This window comes from Haliotis asinina, chromosome 3 (genome assembly GCF_037392515.1).
Source record: "Haliotis asinina isolate JCU_RB_2024 chromosome 3, JCU_Hal_asi_v2, whole genome shotgun sequence".
Classification (NCBI taxonomy): domain Eukaryota; kingdom Metazoa; phylum Mollusca; class Gastropoda; order Lepetellida; family Haliotidae; genus Haliotis; species Haliotis asinina.
This window is the reverse complement of record NC_090282.1, coordinates 25,572,600-25,592,553: the sequence shown is the minus strand read 5'-3', so window position 1 is coordinate 25,592,553 and position 19,954 is coordinate 25,572,600. Positions and strand designations below refer to the sequence as shown.

The window sequence follows — 19,954 nt, the reverse complement described above, 5'->3', positions numbered from 1 at the left end:
TCCAAATTAAGCACTTTTATGAGAGAAACATTTATTGCAAATAACATTCCACTACGGATCAGAGGCAATTTTGTTGACATGTGTACAATCAATTTACACATACAGGTAAAATTTAGAGCATATTTATGGAATCAGTTTGAAATATTTTACTCAGTTCTACTTAGAGTGGTTCATTTGACTGCCATTAGCATAAAATTATAGCTGAGGGGGTGGCAGGTTTCTCCACATTCTCGTGATTCTACACAAACAAAAAGGCTGAAATAAGCTATGGACATTGTGGATATTTACCATGGGGATTACGAAAACCACATGTAATAAATCTTTGTTGGTTCAAGGATGCACTGAAGATGTCATTACATTCAATTCAAACAATCAAAGTGTCCATGTAAGATCACAGTGCTGACAAGGTGTCTGCAAGGACCATAAAATTACATCATCTTACAGTAACATTGACAGAACAAACTGTGGATTATTGCTTCACCACAGCAGTGTTTGAAACCCAGGAGAAAAGTCAAGAGTACCCAGTCATAAACCTAGTGTTAAGGTAAAGATTCTTGCTCGTGATAAAAGATGATGATATGCAGAAAATGTCATGGCTTTGACACAGGTCAAGGATTCTCACAAGCACGTACTTGGTAGATAGAAAATGGAGGAAGCAACAGGATATATATATAATGTATTCTATTACATTTACATTATTTTTGTTTTCACCAGCACGTGACTCCAAGATCTGTACCCATTTGTATCTAGCAGCTTCTGGAACTGTCTCAAAGTACCCAAACCATATTATTTTCACTTCTACCCAGCTTACACTTTAAAGGTATAACCCCAATCAAAGCAAGTTTAGGTTTCTTACACTCATTTTCTCAATCACCCATCAGACTGGGCTCCTCTTCAGTTATCTGTCTCCCAGACCATTGGGAATAAATGCATATTCAATAGTTCCACTTAGTCTACAATGATTGGTAAGTCTAGATTGCCTCAGCTCCTGAAATTCTGGGTTCCGTCTGGATTTGTTTTGAAGAAACATTTGATTATATTCTTATTTCTTATTTTCTAATTTCTGGGACTAAATGTCAATCTACAATTTCAATCAAAATTAAAATTGTTTCTTTCCATGAAATTATATATTTTTGGAGATAAATCATTAGTCCATTGAAACTTCTGCATACAAAATCACCTTTTGTGTCACCACCTTCATCACCCAAACCCACCTTTAGGAAACTAATCTGTTACTATACAATGATCTTAATTGTTTTAACCAGCTCCTTGCAAACAAACTGTGACTTCAGTGCTGACAAGGACTCACATGCTGTATGTATTGCCTAATTATACCAAGGTGTGGCTACTACAAACTGCCAAGGGTTACAGCATTGCTGCTCATTATTGCATAACTTTTATTGTTCATTACTCCTACATTCAACACAACACTGTGGATAAACACACACTGCTGGCCAGACCTAGACTAATGCTTAGTCTCTCAATATAGATAATTTTGATGGAAACAAATAATTCTAATTTAACTGAAAAGGAGCCCCAGTAAGTTGTGAGCCTCAGCATGAACCTGACGAAATCTAGACCTGCTTCATTTTGGGACTTAGCACTGAAAAAAGGGCTGACATGAGGGAATATAATGTGGTTCTGGGACTGTGAGATAGATTAGGTTGAACCTTGAAGCAATCAGCTGCTTCATCATGAATATTACCTTGAGGTATATTTTCATTAGTGTAGTTGACCAAATCAACTTAACATACATAGGTGAGGACACCTACTTTTTTAAATTTCAGATAAATACAAAATCTCTTTTGTTTTTCTGCAAATTTCACTTTAACATGCAATGAAAAAAAGCCTTATTACTATGTTCCATTACTGTGATGAACTAAGTGTGCACCTAAATTGCTGACAAACCTTAAGTAGCTCCCTAAACCGTAGAGACTGGCTTTTATTGTGTTCATTAAACATGCCTATTCCAGACTTTAATTAAAATGTTCAGCCAAATTCAGTTTTGGGCATATCCTGGGGTAGTCAAATGATCTAATGGTGTTATCATTTTCCGACAAATAAACACTTTTTGACAAATATATGTGAAATAGAAATGACCTTGTCATTCCGTTGCTTAGCAACAAATTAATCTCTCTGTCAGATGAAGCGCCAGCGTAAGGCCAGGTGACTAATGACATATGTCAAGAATCTTTGGTGTATTCGCTACTTCAGTGGCTGCCAGCTGATATACATCTGTTCGATAATACATGCTGTAGTAGCACAACTAGTCCACATTTTCCTTAAGAATGTGGAGAATGATCATTAATATACTGCATATTATTAGATAAAAAAACCTTGGCTGAAACAATTCATTAATGCACCAGCAAAAGCATCCAAATTCCAGCGTAACCAAGTTTACTGGAAGTAGTTTGCTTGGGTCATGCTGCAATACAGCAACGACACATCTTACACTGATATACTGTGGATAATTTAGCAAGCCGTCAACATGCATTCTTCCTCCTACTTGTTTACCCACAAAAATGTGTTCTGTCATTCAAGAGAGGAGGGGCATCAACTTATGGAATCTTCAAGGTTGATTTTTATGATATATAATGATGTCGTTGATGAACACTCCTTCATTTAAGGTTTTAGCATTGCAGAAAGGGCTAAGCAGAAGGGAAAGTATCATGGTTCAGGGAATGTGAAACAAGACTAAATTCTCAGGTGCACAACAGTAACTTTTTCTGCTTCAGGGTTGTCTGCAAAATAGGTTCATTTTGGGACCAGTTGTTGATCAAGCTTCCAAGTTAGTTTATTCTGTATCTGTGCAGCCTCACACCACAATACAACATTTCCAGTGGAGATATGTGACAAGAGGTGGGGTTCAGATCTGAGGCCACACTAGCGATGATAATGATAACCGTGATCCATGTCCTGTCTACCGTCCTGGCACAGCTAATCCAAGCAGACTCACACAAAACAAAGGAATCTCTTGTATTCTGATTCAGCTCGTCTTCTGACCACACAACACACCACGGCCCTCATTAATGAAAGTACCAAAGTTCCTAAAAAAAATACCTAAGTATCTACTGCAGCATTCGATATGCAATAGGAGAGCCAATTTAGGGTGTTTGTTATAGCCATTTATATGCGCTATAGTCATTATATGGATTATTCAAGAATATATTTAAATACATTTAATCAACTGCAATTAACTTTCGTCCCCTGTTAATTTATGAATGCTGACATCTATAGTAACTTGGTAAAAACAAGCTTACATCTTTTCCGAAGACACATTTTGTCTCCTTATTAAATTAAACATTAATTTTTAAAGAAACCATCTGAAACCAACACACACAGAGGATTTATAAACAGTTGATGCATACGCTGTGCAGGAAAAGTGATCAACATTACAAATTTCACTGAGACCTTTTAACCATTATTCATCCACTCTAAGCTGTTTTCTCATCAGGAAATATATATCACATGCCTCAGTAATATTACCCATATTGATCAACTGTCAATCATGCCATATTCATTATCGATTGGTCAGTCATCAGTCCACCTTTGACCCTGTGTAAATGTCAAAGTTTGCTTCAGGGTAGTTAGACCTCAGCCCTAATATCATCAATCCTCTGGGATCCTAGTGTGTTCAGATATGTAAATACTGATTACTGAAACTGGTCACTGCTGGTCACTAAGAAGCCCTTTGTCCAATGTTACATAAACGCCTGCTGCAACATCACAATAGGATCATAATTACACCCCATCAATAATAAACACAAATACTAATGATGTAATTTATGTTATATTTCAATCACTCAATATATACACTGATAGACCCAATAGAGCAGAGCATGTGTTGGTAGCACTGTGTTATGACAAGCTGTAGCATAATAGCTGTAGGTAATCAAGTACAGACAGTAACAACAGTAAGACTTACGTACTGTCAGTAGTGAGTAACTGAGCTGTGCCTAACACTGGTTTTAACAGTATTCCAGTTTTATGACGTCACGTCAGCTTATTGTTTGAGTAAAGCCCAATTAAAAGTGCATCTCAGATGTGTAGTGAGAAACCCAGGTATATTGTGCTGGCAAACCCTAATATAAGTAATTAGTGCCAGCCAGGATTCAAACCTATCAGTGTGCCCAAATATGGATTTCAACACAGCATATTGGGGCCACCCATGCTCCCAGATGTAATTAAGACGTCAGTTCCAATGATTCATGCACTAAACAGGATCAAGGATGTAGTCTGCAATTAGGACTTGTGTTAAAATGCTTTAAAATCTTCCAGTGAAACACATTTAATTTTCACATGGTATATGGAAGGATGCTTTTAGTTATTTTTGCTGCCATAAGTTTTAAACATACTGGAGTCCACCTGGTGAATTATTACACCCTCATCAGACTAGGAAATTAGAAGTTGCACATGCATATCACATGAAATATTTTCTTCTTCATCCACTGGTCTATAAAGGGCAAAAATTTATAACTGAAACACTTGCAGATACCACAAACAAGTTGGTTTTTGATAATATTCTTTGTTAACTTTTATAATAAAAATTATATACTGTTTCTAGTGCAGTTTGATAATAAGCATAATGTCCACAAAAAGCCAAAACATCTCCAAACTTAGAGAAGCCAATTAAAGCAGTAATGAGCAGAGGGTGTGGGTGATGATAGGAGCCTGGGTAACAACAGTGTAGAGGAAACCAGGTACTGACAGGAGGGTAAGAACACTGATACACTGAACAGAACCACTGGTGATGAAGTCATTACTGACAGCCTCTACCCCCATCTAACTCCCCTGAAGACCCCCAGCAAGTGGCTCCAATCCAATCTACAGGTGGCTGGTGAGCTTGCTTAGATCAAGGCAATATCACAGAACCAAGATTAGAAGGCCTTCCTTGATCTCTCCTTTGGATAGCTAATAGCCCTTGATCCATTCATGTCAGGAGGAGTTCACCTTGTTATAAAGGGGAGCTTTAGAGGATATTTCATTAAACCAGTGTGAGCTGTGTTTAATACTCTCAGGAAATTTCAAATACTGTATTTACGAATACATCGAAAATCAATTAGAACACATGCTGAATAATTTAGCTTTTACGCCATATTTATTTATTAGTTTAATATTTTCCCACAATAATTAAACCACTCAAGATAGAGCAGATATTCAGCTTTTATCATGAGAATAAATATTTATGTCTGTTGACTACTTTGCTGAAACAGCCAATCACTTCCTTCTGTCACTTGCACCTCCATCAAGACACTCTGATTTGACTTAAACAACATAACAAACATTCAGTATAACAAGAGTGTCACTTTACATAATGAATTTCAAAGAAATAGGAAATAGTTTTAACCAAACTTCTGGCTGTATTTTTGTGGCAAGGCTGGTCTTTAGGACCCCAGGGAATCTACAATGATTTGGCAAGTCTGCCTTAGTACCAACTGATATCTAGGACTGTTCTGAGCTCCATTTTGATTTGCACTGAGCATAAATATATTATTTCACATTTAATAATAATAACTGAATTTATGGCACCAGATGCTAGTTTGTCATAAAACTTGCCACCTACAAGGCAGTTACATAACCCCATGTTTTCAATACACACACAGATACTTTAACCACCCACTGTCTAGTCAGTTACATGCATAGAATTCATTACACTGACCAATGATGTAATCACAGTGATGTAATAACAAGTGTCAAGTTACATCAACACTCGGTCATCAATCAACAAAAATGTCAGACAATTATGCCACAGGTTGCCAAGGACAAGTTTCAAGATTTTCTAAACTAATTTGTTTTTATTGCTCTCTGAATGTTATTGATAATATATCATTTGCATGTACCAAAAGATTTACCCAGGATTCCAAACCAACTGTCTAACTTCTGAAAATGTCACTAAAAGAAGTGCTTGTGCAAAGTTAAACAGTAGAAACTGGCTGTTTGGTTGAATAATGTTTTGGGTTTGTTTTTGTTTTTTATAGTTCTTATATTCCCAATTAAGAGCAATGCCTTCAATTCAAAAATGTTTGGCTTCTTTCCTCAAGAAGACATTAACACAAAATAAAATTGTAGGTGTAGGACCCTTCTAACATATTCTATAAACAGGAAGACGATTTTGTTTCAAAATGAATTATTTTATTTATTTAAAAATAAATACTATTAATGCCACAGAAGTGTTGTTATTAAATGTCAGACATAACATGTCATAATGAGTGCATCTCATGAAAAGTTTGGCTTCAGTACAGCAGTGGACATTACTCACCTGAGAAAGATAATAATACTCTTCTGGTTTGGATAAGAACAGTGAGTCCCTCTCATTCTTGTCTGCGCCCGCAAGTAAATAGTAAAACACATGGTAGTTTCTGAAATAAATACAACATAGATTAGCATTATCCATAAGCCATGACCATCAGAAACCAAAAATGCAATGCACACATAAAACACATGACTTGGTGCCTGATCTGAAAGTATGAGTTTGAATTCTGGATGATACTTGTTCCTAAAAATTACTAGCAACTTACTAGTGACATGAGTTTTATGTTGCTCTTAATAATAGACTAATAATACCACAACAGGGTACAACAGAAATTGGCTTCACACTTCGTAACTTTGGGGAAAATAAACCCTTGTCATCAGTGAACACTTAAACCACTTGGCCACCACCCCCGTACTGATACTAAGGAAGTGCAATCCCAAACATAACACTTGTCAAATTGCACCACTTTCTAAAAGTCATTGTGTATTTCATCAATATACACTTCATATTTTCAGTTTATAAAAACTAACCAAAAGCTAAAGTAAATCATAATTATTCTCAATAACTGGATGTGATTTTATTATTTGGGTGAGTGAATATTTATTTGTTCTCCAAGTGACTGGGATATTCTGACCTGGACACTCATGTATGGCTACACTACCATCCTAAACCATCCTGTTCACTGATGCAGACAGACACAGACAACTAAAGTCACTCCCATAACTGGGGCAGTGTCTGACACAAGCAAAATATATGGGTTTTCATGTGTAAAAGAGTCATTCATTTTCCTTCATGATTCATCCAAATCTCTTCCAATCATTCCCCTGTCCCAATTTTGATAGTATGTTCAAGCAAGTCAAAATCAATAATATATGACTGGCCAACACAGACAATCAATATTCAAACTTAAAGCAAAGAATGTATTCTCCATGTTCTATTGACTCTTTTCATGCTGAGAAAATTCCTAACACCTCTATTCAAAAGGAAAACCTAGCACCAGTATTGTGCTGGTCAATAACTTAGGAAGAGCCTGATCCAAGCAAACCCAATCCTAAAATCGGTCCGAAACAGCTTGCTGGTAAATAACAGAACATGCTGCACTCTGCTACCTAAGCAGAGTCTCAACCAACACAAGCTTCAGTAGCTTGGGTGGTACAGAAACCACATACAGGCTGTACTCTCCTTTCACCCTGTCTTAGTCAAGGGCAGCTATTTACCCATCATTATAATGGAGTTCGAAAGGCAAGTGTTGGGAGTTGTGTCTGAAGAGCTCCTGTCAGTGGTCTGCTACTCCTCACAGGGTGTACACACTTACTACAGACTTTGTGCTGTGACTTCCCTGTGAGGAGCTGTTAACTGGCTAAGTACATGTCATGAGAACCATGGGTGGGGTTTCCCTTGTCTTTGTAAACTGTAGAAAACCCAGGAAACCTTCAGCAGTTATTATTTTATCAAGCTATACCAAGGCTGTAGGATGTTGTGTACATGTTCGAACAGGATCTAGAAAAAAATATTTATTTAGTCACTTATCAGTTTCAAAATACCCTAAAATGTGTTAACTGCATAAAATACAAGATACATGATATATTATTCTACAAGCATTCCTTTCAGAACCTTACTGGGTAGATAGATTATTCATCCTAACTGTGAAGTATACTGTGAGACTACAAGTCTACAAAATACATGTATTTCTAAGCTATTAACTTGTATATACATTTGAAAACAGCCTGCCATAAATCAACCACATGTTGAGAAATAGAGAGGGGATGTTTTGCAAACACAAAGGCAAAAGAAATAAACAGTAAACATTGCATCTTTTGTCAAGCTGAAGATGAACACCTTTAAGTGCAGACTAGCAACTCATCACTAAAATGAACATATTTTCCAGAAAAAAGTTCACAGTAAAAAAATATAAAATATGATGAAAAGAAGCCCTAAAATTTTCTTCACTCCTCTGTGTAAATTTGGACTTGCCACATTTTCTTGATTTGCTAATGCTTGGATTTATATCCTACAGAACCTGTAGGACAGACTTCTTTACTTGCATATCTACTCTTTTTCAGTTCAGAAAGACAATTACCCTCCACTTACCTCAAAAGGTTTAAAGACATCCTCGTGACAATTCCTAATTACATTTTTGGGACAATATTATCTATATGCTTATCTCTTTGAGAAAAACAAGCATTATCAAGTATTGCTTGCTCATGGTAGTTTATCAAAATTTTCGACTGTTTGCACAATAAAATTATCTCTACATATTTGGAGACAACATGACCAGCTGACTTGCTGTCATTAGTTTTAGCACACATTTTTAATGTGGAAAAGTCACACTTTTTTAATGTGTGATCGTCACTAACATGAAAAGAAAAAAGAATTTCCTCAAGCCTGACATAAAAAAATTTACTATTTAAAAAAAAACTGAAATCATATTAATTTTAAAAATATGCTAACTACAGATTCCACTGTCGAGTTCAAATCTCAGCAGCATCCAAGGGAACTATGGCATTATGGAGCAGTAAAAAATCTTCCCCTGCTGACTAAACAAACCTTTTGTGTTTTCATAACATAACTTCCTCTCTGGCTAAACTGAAGGAGATGGCCATTGTTTACATGTCTGATCTGATGAACCCTCATAAGAGGTTCTTTGTGCTGGCCTGTGTTCTCCCAAGACCTATATATGAGATTGGTGAACTATTCTCCATCTCCTGCTGGAGAGAATGATGGATGCCAGAGAGACCCAATATGACCCATTGTAGCCCCAGGCGTTGAGTAGGGCAACACTCTCCCTCCTATCTGGCTGAACACACAGTTTGAGTGAGTGAGATCAACTTAACAGTACATTGAAAAGTGTTTCACTTGTACTAGTTTGATTGTTTTGTAACTCTGTTCTCAATAATCCAGTCAATTGGCCCATAAATAATGAATTCTAGTCCACAGAAGCCACTGAGCACTGTCCATGCTGTTAGTTAGCTACCCAGTCACCCAGAATGAATACTCTCTCCATTACAGGAATCTTGGGGCCATTCTAACCTTGATTCCCACTTGACATTTCAGTTTAAAATAAAGTAGACCTCAAGATATAGATTTGAACCTATGACGATCAGATTTCAGCACAGTGAAGAAAAGAGCTGTTGAAAACAATATGTATTTTAAAACAGCATTTAAAAGTGATACACAAAAAAGGCAAGAACTTAAGGATGTCAACTTCTTTATTTTGATGAACCCAACATTTAAGAATGTATTCTTACTCCTTCATCACACAGGTGAAAGAGTAAGAATATACTCCAAAACCCCAAACTGTCCAATGACCTGTAGGAAATGTTTCCAGCCTAACCTGAAAAACCAAAAGACAATCTGACATGCTCATGCTATATCAGCTTCTCATCCCCCCCACAGAAACACTCCTGGGTACATACAACCAGGACAAATTGTGACCCATTTCACATACTGGATATACACTTATTGTTGTTTCAAAAGTAACACAAACAAAGTGAATATTTTTCTGACGGAATTACTTTCTACCCTTATCTCCAGCAGGTAACTTTTGCTATGACAGAGACATACGTTTTTTGTAACCACAAGAAGAGTATCACAGCAACATGACAATAAGAGGAGGAATCTGATCCTCTCTCCCCGATTCCATCAAGAACCCACCGAGAGATAAGTGTGGAAGCCTTTATAGTGAGATAAAACCCCTCAGCAGTATGAATGCAGTGGCATCTTGGCTCTACTGATAAAACAACTACTGGAGCTGATACAATCATGTAAACATCCAAAGTATGGGCAAGCAGCAAGGAACACTCCAATAATTCTTCTGGTTTGTTTCCTTCTGTGTGTTCTCTCAACTTCCTCATCAGGTCCACCCTTACATGGGGAAAGTCACACCATCAGAGGTAACAGGGTCACCACCTTGCATAGATGGCTCCTAGATTAGCTAACACTGAACACAGGAAAGGAGGTCAGAGTTGAAACAGTCAGGGAAATGATCCCTACACAGACATGTACAAGTGTGTTTATTTCCTGCACTTGCTCAATTGTCATTTCTTTCCTGGTGCTTATCTACAATACTCAGAACATAAGTTTCACTGCTTAAAATGTTTTCAAACCAAAAGACATGGAAAAGCATTCACCATGACCATATTTCAGAACCATTTATCATAATTATCAAGAAACTGATAACATCATACCATGTTTAACCAGTGACCATATTATAAGATTATCATACCATATCTGGTTTAACCCTTCAGAGACATTTACAAAGAGGGTTCTGTTACTCTTGCTGCACCATGATAATGCTACCATGAAGACGGTGACAATCACAATGAACAAACCAAGTGCTTGAACTGTAGAATTATTCGATGGGAACAATAGAGCAAGCGCTATGCAGCATTACTGATAATGTTTATTGATTTACATGCGACAGTCGGGATGTCTATTCCTGCAATCAGCATGCCAGTATACCGTCATTGTGGATGTGTACATCAAAAATCATCAGAATTTTTAATGAATGGTATGTGTATTCTGAGCATCAGTGTGATTGTGCATTCTGAGCATACGTGTGGTTGTGTATTCTGAGTATCAGTGTGGACATATTCTGAACATCAGCGTGGTTGTGTATTCTTAGTATCAGTGTAGAAGTGTATTCTGAGCGTAAGTGTAGTGTATTCCAGAATCAGTGTAGTGTATTCCAGAATCAGTGTGGTTGTGTAAGTATCAGTGTAGTGTATTCCAGAATCAGTGTGGACGTGTATTCTGAGTATCAGCGTGGTTGTGTATTCTGAGAGTCAGTGTGATTGTGTATTATCTGAGTATCAGTGTAGAAGTGTATTCTGAGCATCAGTGTGACTGTGTATTCTGAGCTTCAGTTTAGTGTAGTCCAGAATCCATGTTGACGTGTATTCTGAGTATCAGTGTAGTGTATTCCAGAATCAGTGTGGACATGTATTCTGAGTATCAGTGTGATTGTGCATTCTGAGCATACGTGTGGTTGTGTATTCTGAGTATCAGTGTGGACATATTCTGAACATCAGCGTGGTTGTGTATTCTGAGAGTCAGAGTGATTGTGTATTCTTAGTATCAGTGTAGAAGTGTATTCTGAGCGTAAGTGTAGTGTATTCCAGAATCAGTGTGGTTGTGTATTCTAAGTATCAGTGTAGTGTATTCCAGAATCAGTGTGGACGTGTATTCTGAGTATCAGCGTGGTTGTGTATTCTGAGAGTCAGTGTGATTGTGTATTATCTGAGTATCAGTGTAGAAGTGTATTCTGAGCATCAGTGTGACTGTGTATTCTGAGCTTCAGTTTAGTGTATTCCAGAATCCATGTTGACGTGTATTCTGAGTATCAGTGTAGTGTATTCCAGAATCAGTGTGGACATGTATTCTGAGTATCAGTGTGGTTGTGTATTCTGAGCATAAGTGTAGAAGTGTATTCTGAGCATAAGTGTAGTGCATTCAAGAATCCATGTGGACATGTATTCTGAGTATCAGCGTGGTTGTGTACTCTGAGTATCAGTGTGATAGTGTATTCTGAGCATAAGTGTAGCGTATTCAAGAATCAGTGTGGACATGTATTCTGAGCATCACTGTGGTTATGTATTCTGAGTATCAGTGTGATAGTGTATTCCGAGTATCAGTGTGTGTATTCTGAGCATAAGTATGGATGTGTATTCTAAGCATCCGTATGGAGGTGCATTCTGAGTATCAGTTTGGTTGAGTATTCAGAGAATTATAGTAAAAGTGTTTTCTGAGCATCAGTGTGGTTAGCGCATCTGTGTATTAAGTAATCAGTTCAATGTGTATTCTCAGCATCACTATTTTGTCAAATGAAGCATCCATGTTTTCAGTCAATCTGGATGTGACACACTACTCACAATAAGAGCAATCAGGGTGAATTATTTATACTGACAGCACATTGTGCCCTGTCATCAGGGTTTGATGGCACACCAAGCAGTCCATGCCAATCATCCCTTGTGGTAACCAAACCTATCTGCTTTAACTCTTCCCAGTTATCAGACCCCAATCAATCCCAGGTTAAATACAAGTCTAAAGACCTTCCAGCTGGATTGTAATAACACACTAGAAGATAGAAATTTCCATGACCAGAAATGATATCATTTTTATCTGCTTTGGTCTAGGAGCCTAGTATAAGCCCCTATCTCTGTTTCAGTCTCTAATGACAAACATTTGGAACTTGAGGGCAACGCCATCCCTGCATCCCCACTGGGGCAGTTTCCCTGTCAAAATATCTCCTTCCTTTGAGCTGCTATGAATGTTGGTTTGACTCAACCAAACCTCCATGGTCTGTCCAACAACATTATGGGTTACGCCCAACTATAAAAACCTTGGGTTCCACTAAGACACTCGCCCACACACATTTGCCACTGCCATAATAGGTTCAGGTTCAACTATAAATAACAACTGCCAATACAATGTCACACAAACCAAAGACACAAAGGACAAATGTTTAAGCTTTTCTTCATAGAAAACTAACATCAAATAACAGAGGAACTGAATAAAACATAAGACTTGAAAATACATATTTATACCAGCTTGGTAGCGAGATCAATGTGACTGATTGAATCCTTACATTATTTCCATATTGGAGTTTGATCTGCCTACATGCTTTACAGTTGACAGGTTGTCAGGCTTTGTGCCAAGACGGCATAACCTAACTTGCCTTCAGGCAACTTTGGTCTAATAGGACAGGCATTCATTTCTGGGGAATCCAGCTGATTCCAATGTTGCCTCAATGCTAACTGACATGGCTTTTTACTTATACAGTGGAAGCTGTGAAAACCGGTATCTGCCCAATCCAGCAAGTTGTCAACACCAGCATAAAATCTCAGTCCTGTCTGTAGCATGTACATTTATCATCAGCTCTACAATTGGCATATTGTCTAAACCGGAATATTTCTTAAGTCCCATTGAGTGCCGGTTTAGACAGCTTCCATTGTAGGTATCATGAATTACACAATTAATGCTGTGAATAAGCACTTGAATCTCTATGTAAGAACTCCAGAATGTAGTTTTCTGAATCTTCAGTTGTACTAAATTTTGACAGTCTTGGTAAGTAGAAATTGGTAGGCACAGGTGCTAATGCACAGAGCAAACTGTAACATGTCTATGATAAGGCATGGGAGTTCTTAGCAAGATCACCTTAGTGCTAAGACAGTTTTGTGCAACAGCACTTTAGTCAAAACCTAAGTAAGAAATGGTTATTAAGAAGATCTCTGGGCATCATGGGTCTATTCAACGAGTCCATAATCACAAATGATATTAATAGCCTGCTTAACCAATAAATAGTTTAAGCATTTCTCCACATCCAGCAAAGATCCAATATCACAAGAAACCTATTGCACTTTTTCTCCAACACCAGTCACACCTATGACCCAACAGCATTACAAACACAGCTTTATAATGAATCTACAATCAAAATGCAACATTTTAGCCTTTTTCTATTACCTCTGAAATAAGATATGCTCATAAAACTTTCATGAAGTCATGAGTCTCGACATCGTTTATGATGGCCAGTTGGGTAGAGAGCTAGACATCGAAGATAACATATACAAGATGCTGGATAATAATCATCACCTAGAAACCACACAGGTATTCAGATAAACAAATTAAAAAGAAAAGGGCAAGTTATCCAAGTACACCTAAGAAAACTGGGTTCCTAATGTAACTTACAAACCCCATTGAGCTATAGTCAGTGAGTGAGAATTTTACACTGCTTCTAGCAATATGCCAGCAGTATCACTACAGGAGACAACACACACTGTGCCACATGGGGAATCAAACCTGATAAGCATGACAAGCGAACACTTCAAGCACTGTGCTAGCCCACAACCCCAAATGAGTTACGTAAGCACAACAGTCAATATTTGCTGATGTAATAATTACAAGTGTTTATAAAAACTGTAAGTCTCAAATGAGAACATCAGTGGTGAGTTAATAGGTCACACACATTGAATAATCAGTGAATGAGCAACTCTGCAATTCTATCCCCTCAAGGCATACAGTTAACATTAGGCAAACAGCCCCAGAGAGCAGTTACATCAAGCTTTGATATCATTAACTAATCTCTTTAAACTAATCATAGGTTCATAAGTTAACTTGAAAGGGTTAAACAGATGAATCTAGTGAAGGACACGTCTTAGTGTCCGGTAAAATTACTTTGAACATATGAAGGTGTACACTCCGGTAAAATTACTTTGAACATATGAAGGTGTACACGGTCCTTGCATGTGATATCAAATTAGAAGCCTCTAAGATGACAAGATGTCAGACTGACATAGTCAACATATCAATTAGCAATGTATAGATGTCAGAAAGTCATGTACGAGGACGTCACAGCTAACAAATGTACATAACTATCACATGGTCCAGTGAATTCAGCTGGCAAATAATTCTGCCAGTCTGCAAGTTGGTGTACATAGAACTTGCGTAGTATTTATTCACAATGGTAATAATGAAACTTGGACATTGTGGTAAAATTCCAGAGCAGCAAGTACACACTCTATTCAAAAGACTTTAAAGAACACCTGGTTTTCCTAAACTTCAGTTGAGTAGTATATGATATAACATTTGAATGACAATAAGCCCTGATGTACATAAGATAGGAAGAATGGTACAATCTGGTCACTGGATACAAAAACGTGAAATAACAAAACGAGTTTTGTCACATATTGCAATAAAAGGGCATTGTAAACATTTGGAACAAAAGACATAGTCATAGCTACTGTCAAATAAACACTAAACGTTGCCAAACTGACATGAGGTTACTCACCTTTCATTTTTTGCTTGTGAAACTATCCTTGACTTCTCTAGTAGGTATTTTTCAACAATAGCTCTGGAAAGATAAGAATTTTATCAGGAATGTTTTATCACTGGATGTCTCATAATCTTCTAAGAAACAGAAATATTTACATAATCAAAACATGACAAACACAATTAAATTATACAGGCTATTTAACACTCTCAAATTATACACTTAAGGCAATGACAACTGGAAATAATATCTTGAGATCACTATTATCATGTTTCAGACCAGATATTGAAAAGATACCTTCATCGTCAGACAAGCAAATCTTTTGTCATTTTTGTTTTTTCAGACAAAATGGGTTTTGAATTCCCACACACAAACAGATAAATCCTTTCCACCATTCAGAAATAACACAACCAGTTTTGGACTGAATGGGAACTATTGTTTGTAAAACATTTCAGATCTGTTTGCAGAACAACTTTTATTATATAAACAGAGACATGGTACATGCTCAGAAAACAAAACACAATACAACTGCAGAATATCGTAATGCTCCACATGTTAGTCTGTCTCACAGTCCCTAAACCACATTATTTTCCTTACTGACTAGCTCTCTGCAATGCTAAAGCCCTAAATGAAGCAAGTATGGATTTCACCAGGTTCTGAATTTCTGGTCTCCATGGGCCTCTGTTTCAATCTAAATGTGTCTATTTGTTACAATCAGAATTATATGTATTGATAAACTAAGCATTAGTCTACATGGGAAGTGTATGCAGCGAGATTCTCTCCCCTACTTCTCAAGACAACAAACAAGATCATTATCTGTTCTGGGTCAGTTAACTGAAGACTTTTATTGCTGATACCATGTCACTATATAGCTTAATGCAAGTAAACACCCGGTGGATGTGGAGTACAAAATTGGGGGAGCTGGCTTGTACATTAAAAGATAAAAAACCTTTAGAAACTCTGGGGAAGAAAGGGTCTCACATTTACCATGGTTCTCACCCTACCCTGGTGACTGTGTGGAAGATCAGTTTCCAAGAGTGAGTGAGTGAATTTAGTTTTATGCCACACTCAGCAACGGTTTCCAAGAACCTCAATCCTGTTCCCAACTGGGAATTCAAACACATCTCCCTCTCTGAAGACATTACCACACCTGATACTTCCCTCATGCCTGTCGAACAGCTAAACGACAATTGGTTATTTAGATAATTGGTTATTTAGAAAATCTGTGACTTGATGATTACATGGAATCGTACCCTGATTGTATCCATGTCTGCGATCAACCACTGGTTCACACTCCATGACTGGAACACTGCTTATTTACAGACTTCTGCCATATAGCTGAAATATTGCTGGGTATGGCATAAAACTACACTCACAAACTCTCATTGTTGACTGCATCACACAACATGACTCCCTCCTCCCAGCAGTGCTCTCTCCACCTCCCACTACTTCAACTACAACTACATTGCATCATACATCTCCGTCGTGAGTCAGTCACGCCAAGGCCTGGTGACAGGAAGTCAATGGCTGGCAGTGTATCCACCTCAATAACAATCAAAACTACATTTCTCCTTTTATCAGAGACACATAAACTTCACATGAAATTCTTTCCTTTCTTTCAAGCAGATGCAATAAAAGTTGTAAAAAGTAGTGATCACTGTCTTACAGTAATTGCGACTTGTGCTTAGCTGCTGTGTCTGAAAGGGATATTTAATGCAAATGTTCCATGAATGTAATACTTTAATTTAAACGTGCAACAAATATTGCTGAAGAAATATATAACACCCAAAATGATTCCTTTTCATGACAATAGCTCAGAAACTAGAACCAAATCATTACTGATAGATTCAATGAAAATTGAATAATTTTAAAGTGTACATAAAGCATAATGCAAAATGGAAATAATTTGAACAGATTTACTGAGAGGACTTCCTAATATGAACATAACTTCGTGAAAAATCCTTAATCATTTTACACTATACATTTCTAAATTTAATGATAAAAATCTGTTCTGTGAAGTAACTGCAGTGCTGCAGCTTCTGACAGCTATCTGCCATCATGGCTTTTCCTTCCATCTCAACAGAGTCAATTCAAACAAGTTGTTATTCATTTCTCTACAAAATCATAACACATGCTTTCATATCTGTCTTTTTACGAAAGCTATGTTGACAAGGTCATGGATAAATATTTCACCTAACTCAATCCACCCACCAACATCAAACAAGAGCAGGGGACCAAAACACATCCCCCTGTTACATCTCTCACATGCTTTCACTGATCTAATAATGTGATGCATTGCCAGAACCTGGATGGTGTAATCTCATTACTGGTGATTACAGGATGAAAGAGCGAGGGTGATGGTGATGAGGTTCTCGTTAGGCAGCTCTCATACAGTGTCCCTGGCTCTCATATTAGTCTGGCTCAACTAGCCTGGTTGGGGATGAGGCATCAGCAAGCCATATATGATCTTCATCAAAGATCACATTTTGGATAGCAGAGCTTACTGCTGATCACTTTTGAGAGTCTGCTCACCTCATAGGCTTTATGTAACTTGGGGTCTAAGATTCAAGACAGCAGGGATATTTTAGGTTTGTGTTTAAGTGTGCAGAAGAGTTTGATTTAACACCACTTTGAAGAGTATTTCAACAGGTTAGAGAAATGTCAAATGTGTTGCAGGCCTCAGACACTAACCACTCTTGAGATATATACTATTTGAATAGACCAACGTTTAATCTCAGAAAATATAGGATTTTGATAGCAAACAAACAAACTCATTTTACATTAAACATGGAGACCAGAGATTCAGAGCCTTAGGAAATCAAGACTTGCTTCATTTAGGGTTTTAACACTGCAGGAAAGGCTTTGCAGTAGCGAAAATAATGTGGTTCAGGGAGACAAGCTAGCATTTGGAATAAAGTGCTCCCACATAAAAACATCCTCAGGACAACTGTGGGATTCAAACCCACCATCACTGAACGAGTTATGACAAGCATACGCCAGCTGCCCAACAAACGTAAGACTAAGGATTTGAACCTAAAACTATGTGCCTAACATAGCCTTATTCCTCTCACCACTGGGCCACATATGCTTACAATATAAAGGATCAACAGCTTGTATTGCATACAGAGTTTTTAAATCCATATTTCATGAACACTTACCCATGGACCATTCCATTTTCCTTGTAGTTGACTTGAATAAACTTCCCAAATCTACTGGAATTGTTGTTGTGGACTGTTTTTGCATTTCCAAATGCCTGCAACATCAAACATGACATAAATATATAAATCAATGTCGCCTCCCCAAGACCATATGAATAATGGCTCCTGTAATGACACAGGGTCTTTGCATCTCTATTTAGCAGTATGTGTACACATCAAACAGTCACTGAAAGGCTTATTGATGACACTGTTTTCCATACAACTCTGCATAAAACAAAGCAGTGACAGCGCAAATATTCACTGACCATGTGTGATTCATCTCATGGTTCACTGACAAAGACAACAAAACATTTGATCACAACATACTAACATCATAAGAAGGGAATAAAAACTCATACACACAATATCAAACTCAAATAACATTAAGACTATTCCTGGCCAAACTGGCAAATTGTTATGATGCTAAAAACACCATCTGAGAACTATTACAGAATGTTAAGCGAGTGAGTGAATGGGTTTAGCACTATGTTGCTTTTAGCAATATTCCAGCAATATCACGACTGGGGGGGGGGGACACCTGAAATGGGCTTCACATATTTACCCATTGTACCCATGTGTGATCAATTGCTTGGTCACGCGATCAATGCAACCAATCTTCCATTATTTCAATTAATCAGAAAACCACTACAACTAGGTCCTTCAAGAGCAGTGATGAACTGCTATACCAAATGTAGATGTTTGGTCCCTGAATATATACCAGGGGTTCAAAATGTTTTCTTAAAGGGACTTGCCACTGGGCTAGTGACTTCAAGAAAGTAACTTGTCCAGACTAATTTTCCACTTCTCCTGATTTCATGACACAATGTTTGATTTTAGTGTTTACCGGACTATTTATTGAAGAGTGATAAATTTCAAAGAATGATAGTTCTAAATTACTATTATTGCGAAATGTATTAGCTACATTATGAGCAGATATGAAAATTGAAATAAAAATCAAAGTTGATTTGCAGTTTGAAACCATAACTGGAAATTATCTAGTAGTCCACGAACAATTAAGATACCATTATTTCATTGCCCAAAAAGAAAACTGACTTGTCCCAGGCGTTGGGCGATGGAATTTTTTTACCCCTGTATACCTATGGAAATGAATAAGGGTACACATGAGAGTACATCTATTTTTTTAGTCTTTTCCAGGTTTCTTCTCAAGGTATGTATTGCACTGTGGGTGAAATTCGGCAAATAAATCAAGGAACACATGTACTTTCATGTGTTCCCTTCTCCATTTAAATGAGGACATATATTTATGATTGTAACAAATACACCCACTGCAAGGGAACCTCAGTGACTTGACAGATTCAGATCCTGGGGAAATCTAGATTTGCTTCATTTAGAGCTTTAGCATTGCCGAGAGGGTTTACAAAAAAAAGCCATTTGTCACAGAGCAAGCGACTTTAAAAACGTTACATGTCCCCACTCTTTTTCCACTTGCCCTGATTTTTATGAAATAATCGTGATGATGTAATTATGAAAGAACAAATCAACATGTTACTTGATATTAGTGTTTCCTGGACTATTCATAAACAGCAAAAGCAAAGAAAGATGACTCTACTTTATTATCAATGCGAAATTAAATAGCTACATTTTGAGCAGACATTAATAAAATCCAAGAGTTTCAAGAAAACCTGCATCAATGCAACCATATTTGGACACATAGGTGCTCATGCTTTTTTGCAAACTCTTTGCAGATATGAACCATTAAGGCCTGCTTTAACCTCT

At 37.3% G+C, this 19,954-nt stretch overlaps 1 protein-coding gene across 12 annotated transcripts in view; it reads right to left on the bottom strand.

Annotated features, from left to right (window-relative positions):
- The window catches only part of LOC137277737 (unconventional myosin-IXb-like), a 96,697-nt gene that overhangs the window by 45,211 nt on the left and 31,532 nt on the right, over nt 1-19,954 (bottom strand). For all 12 annotated transcript variants that reach the window (XM_067809635.1, XM_067809636.1, XM_067809638.1 and 9 more), the window contains exons 3-5: nt 18,179-18,273; nt 15,039-15,101; nt 6,260-6,359 (exon numbers count right to left, since the gene is read on the bottom strand). In XM_067809635.1, coding sequence (XP_067665736.1) covers nt 6,260-6,359; nt 15,039-15,101; nt 18,179-18,273 — 258 coding nt within the window. The remainder of the gene's footprint in view (nt 1-6,259; nt 6,360-15,038; nt 15,102-18,178; nt 18,274-19,954) is intronic.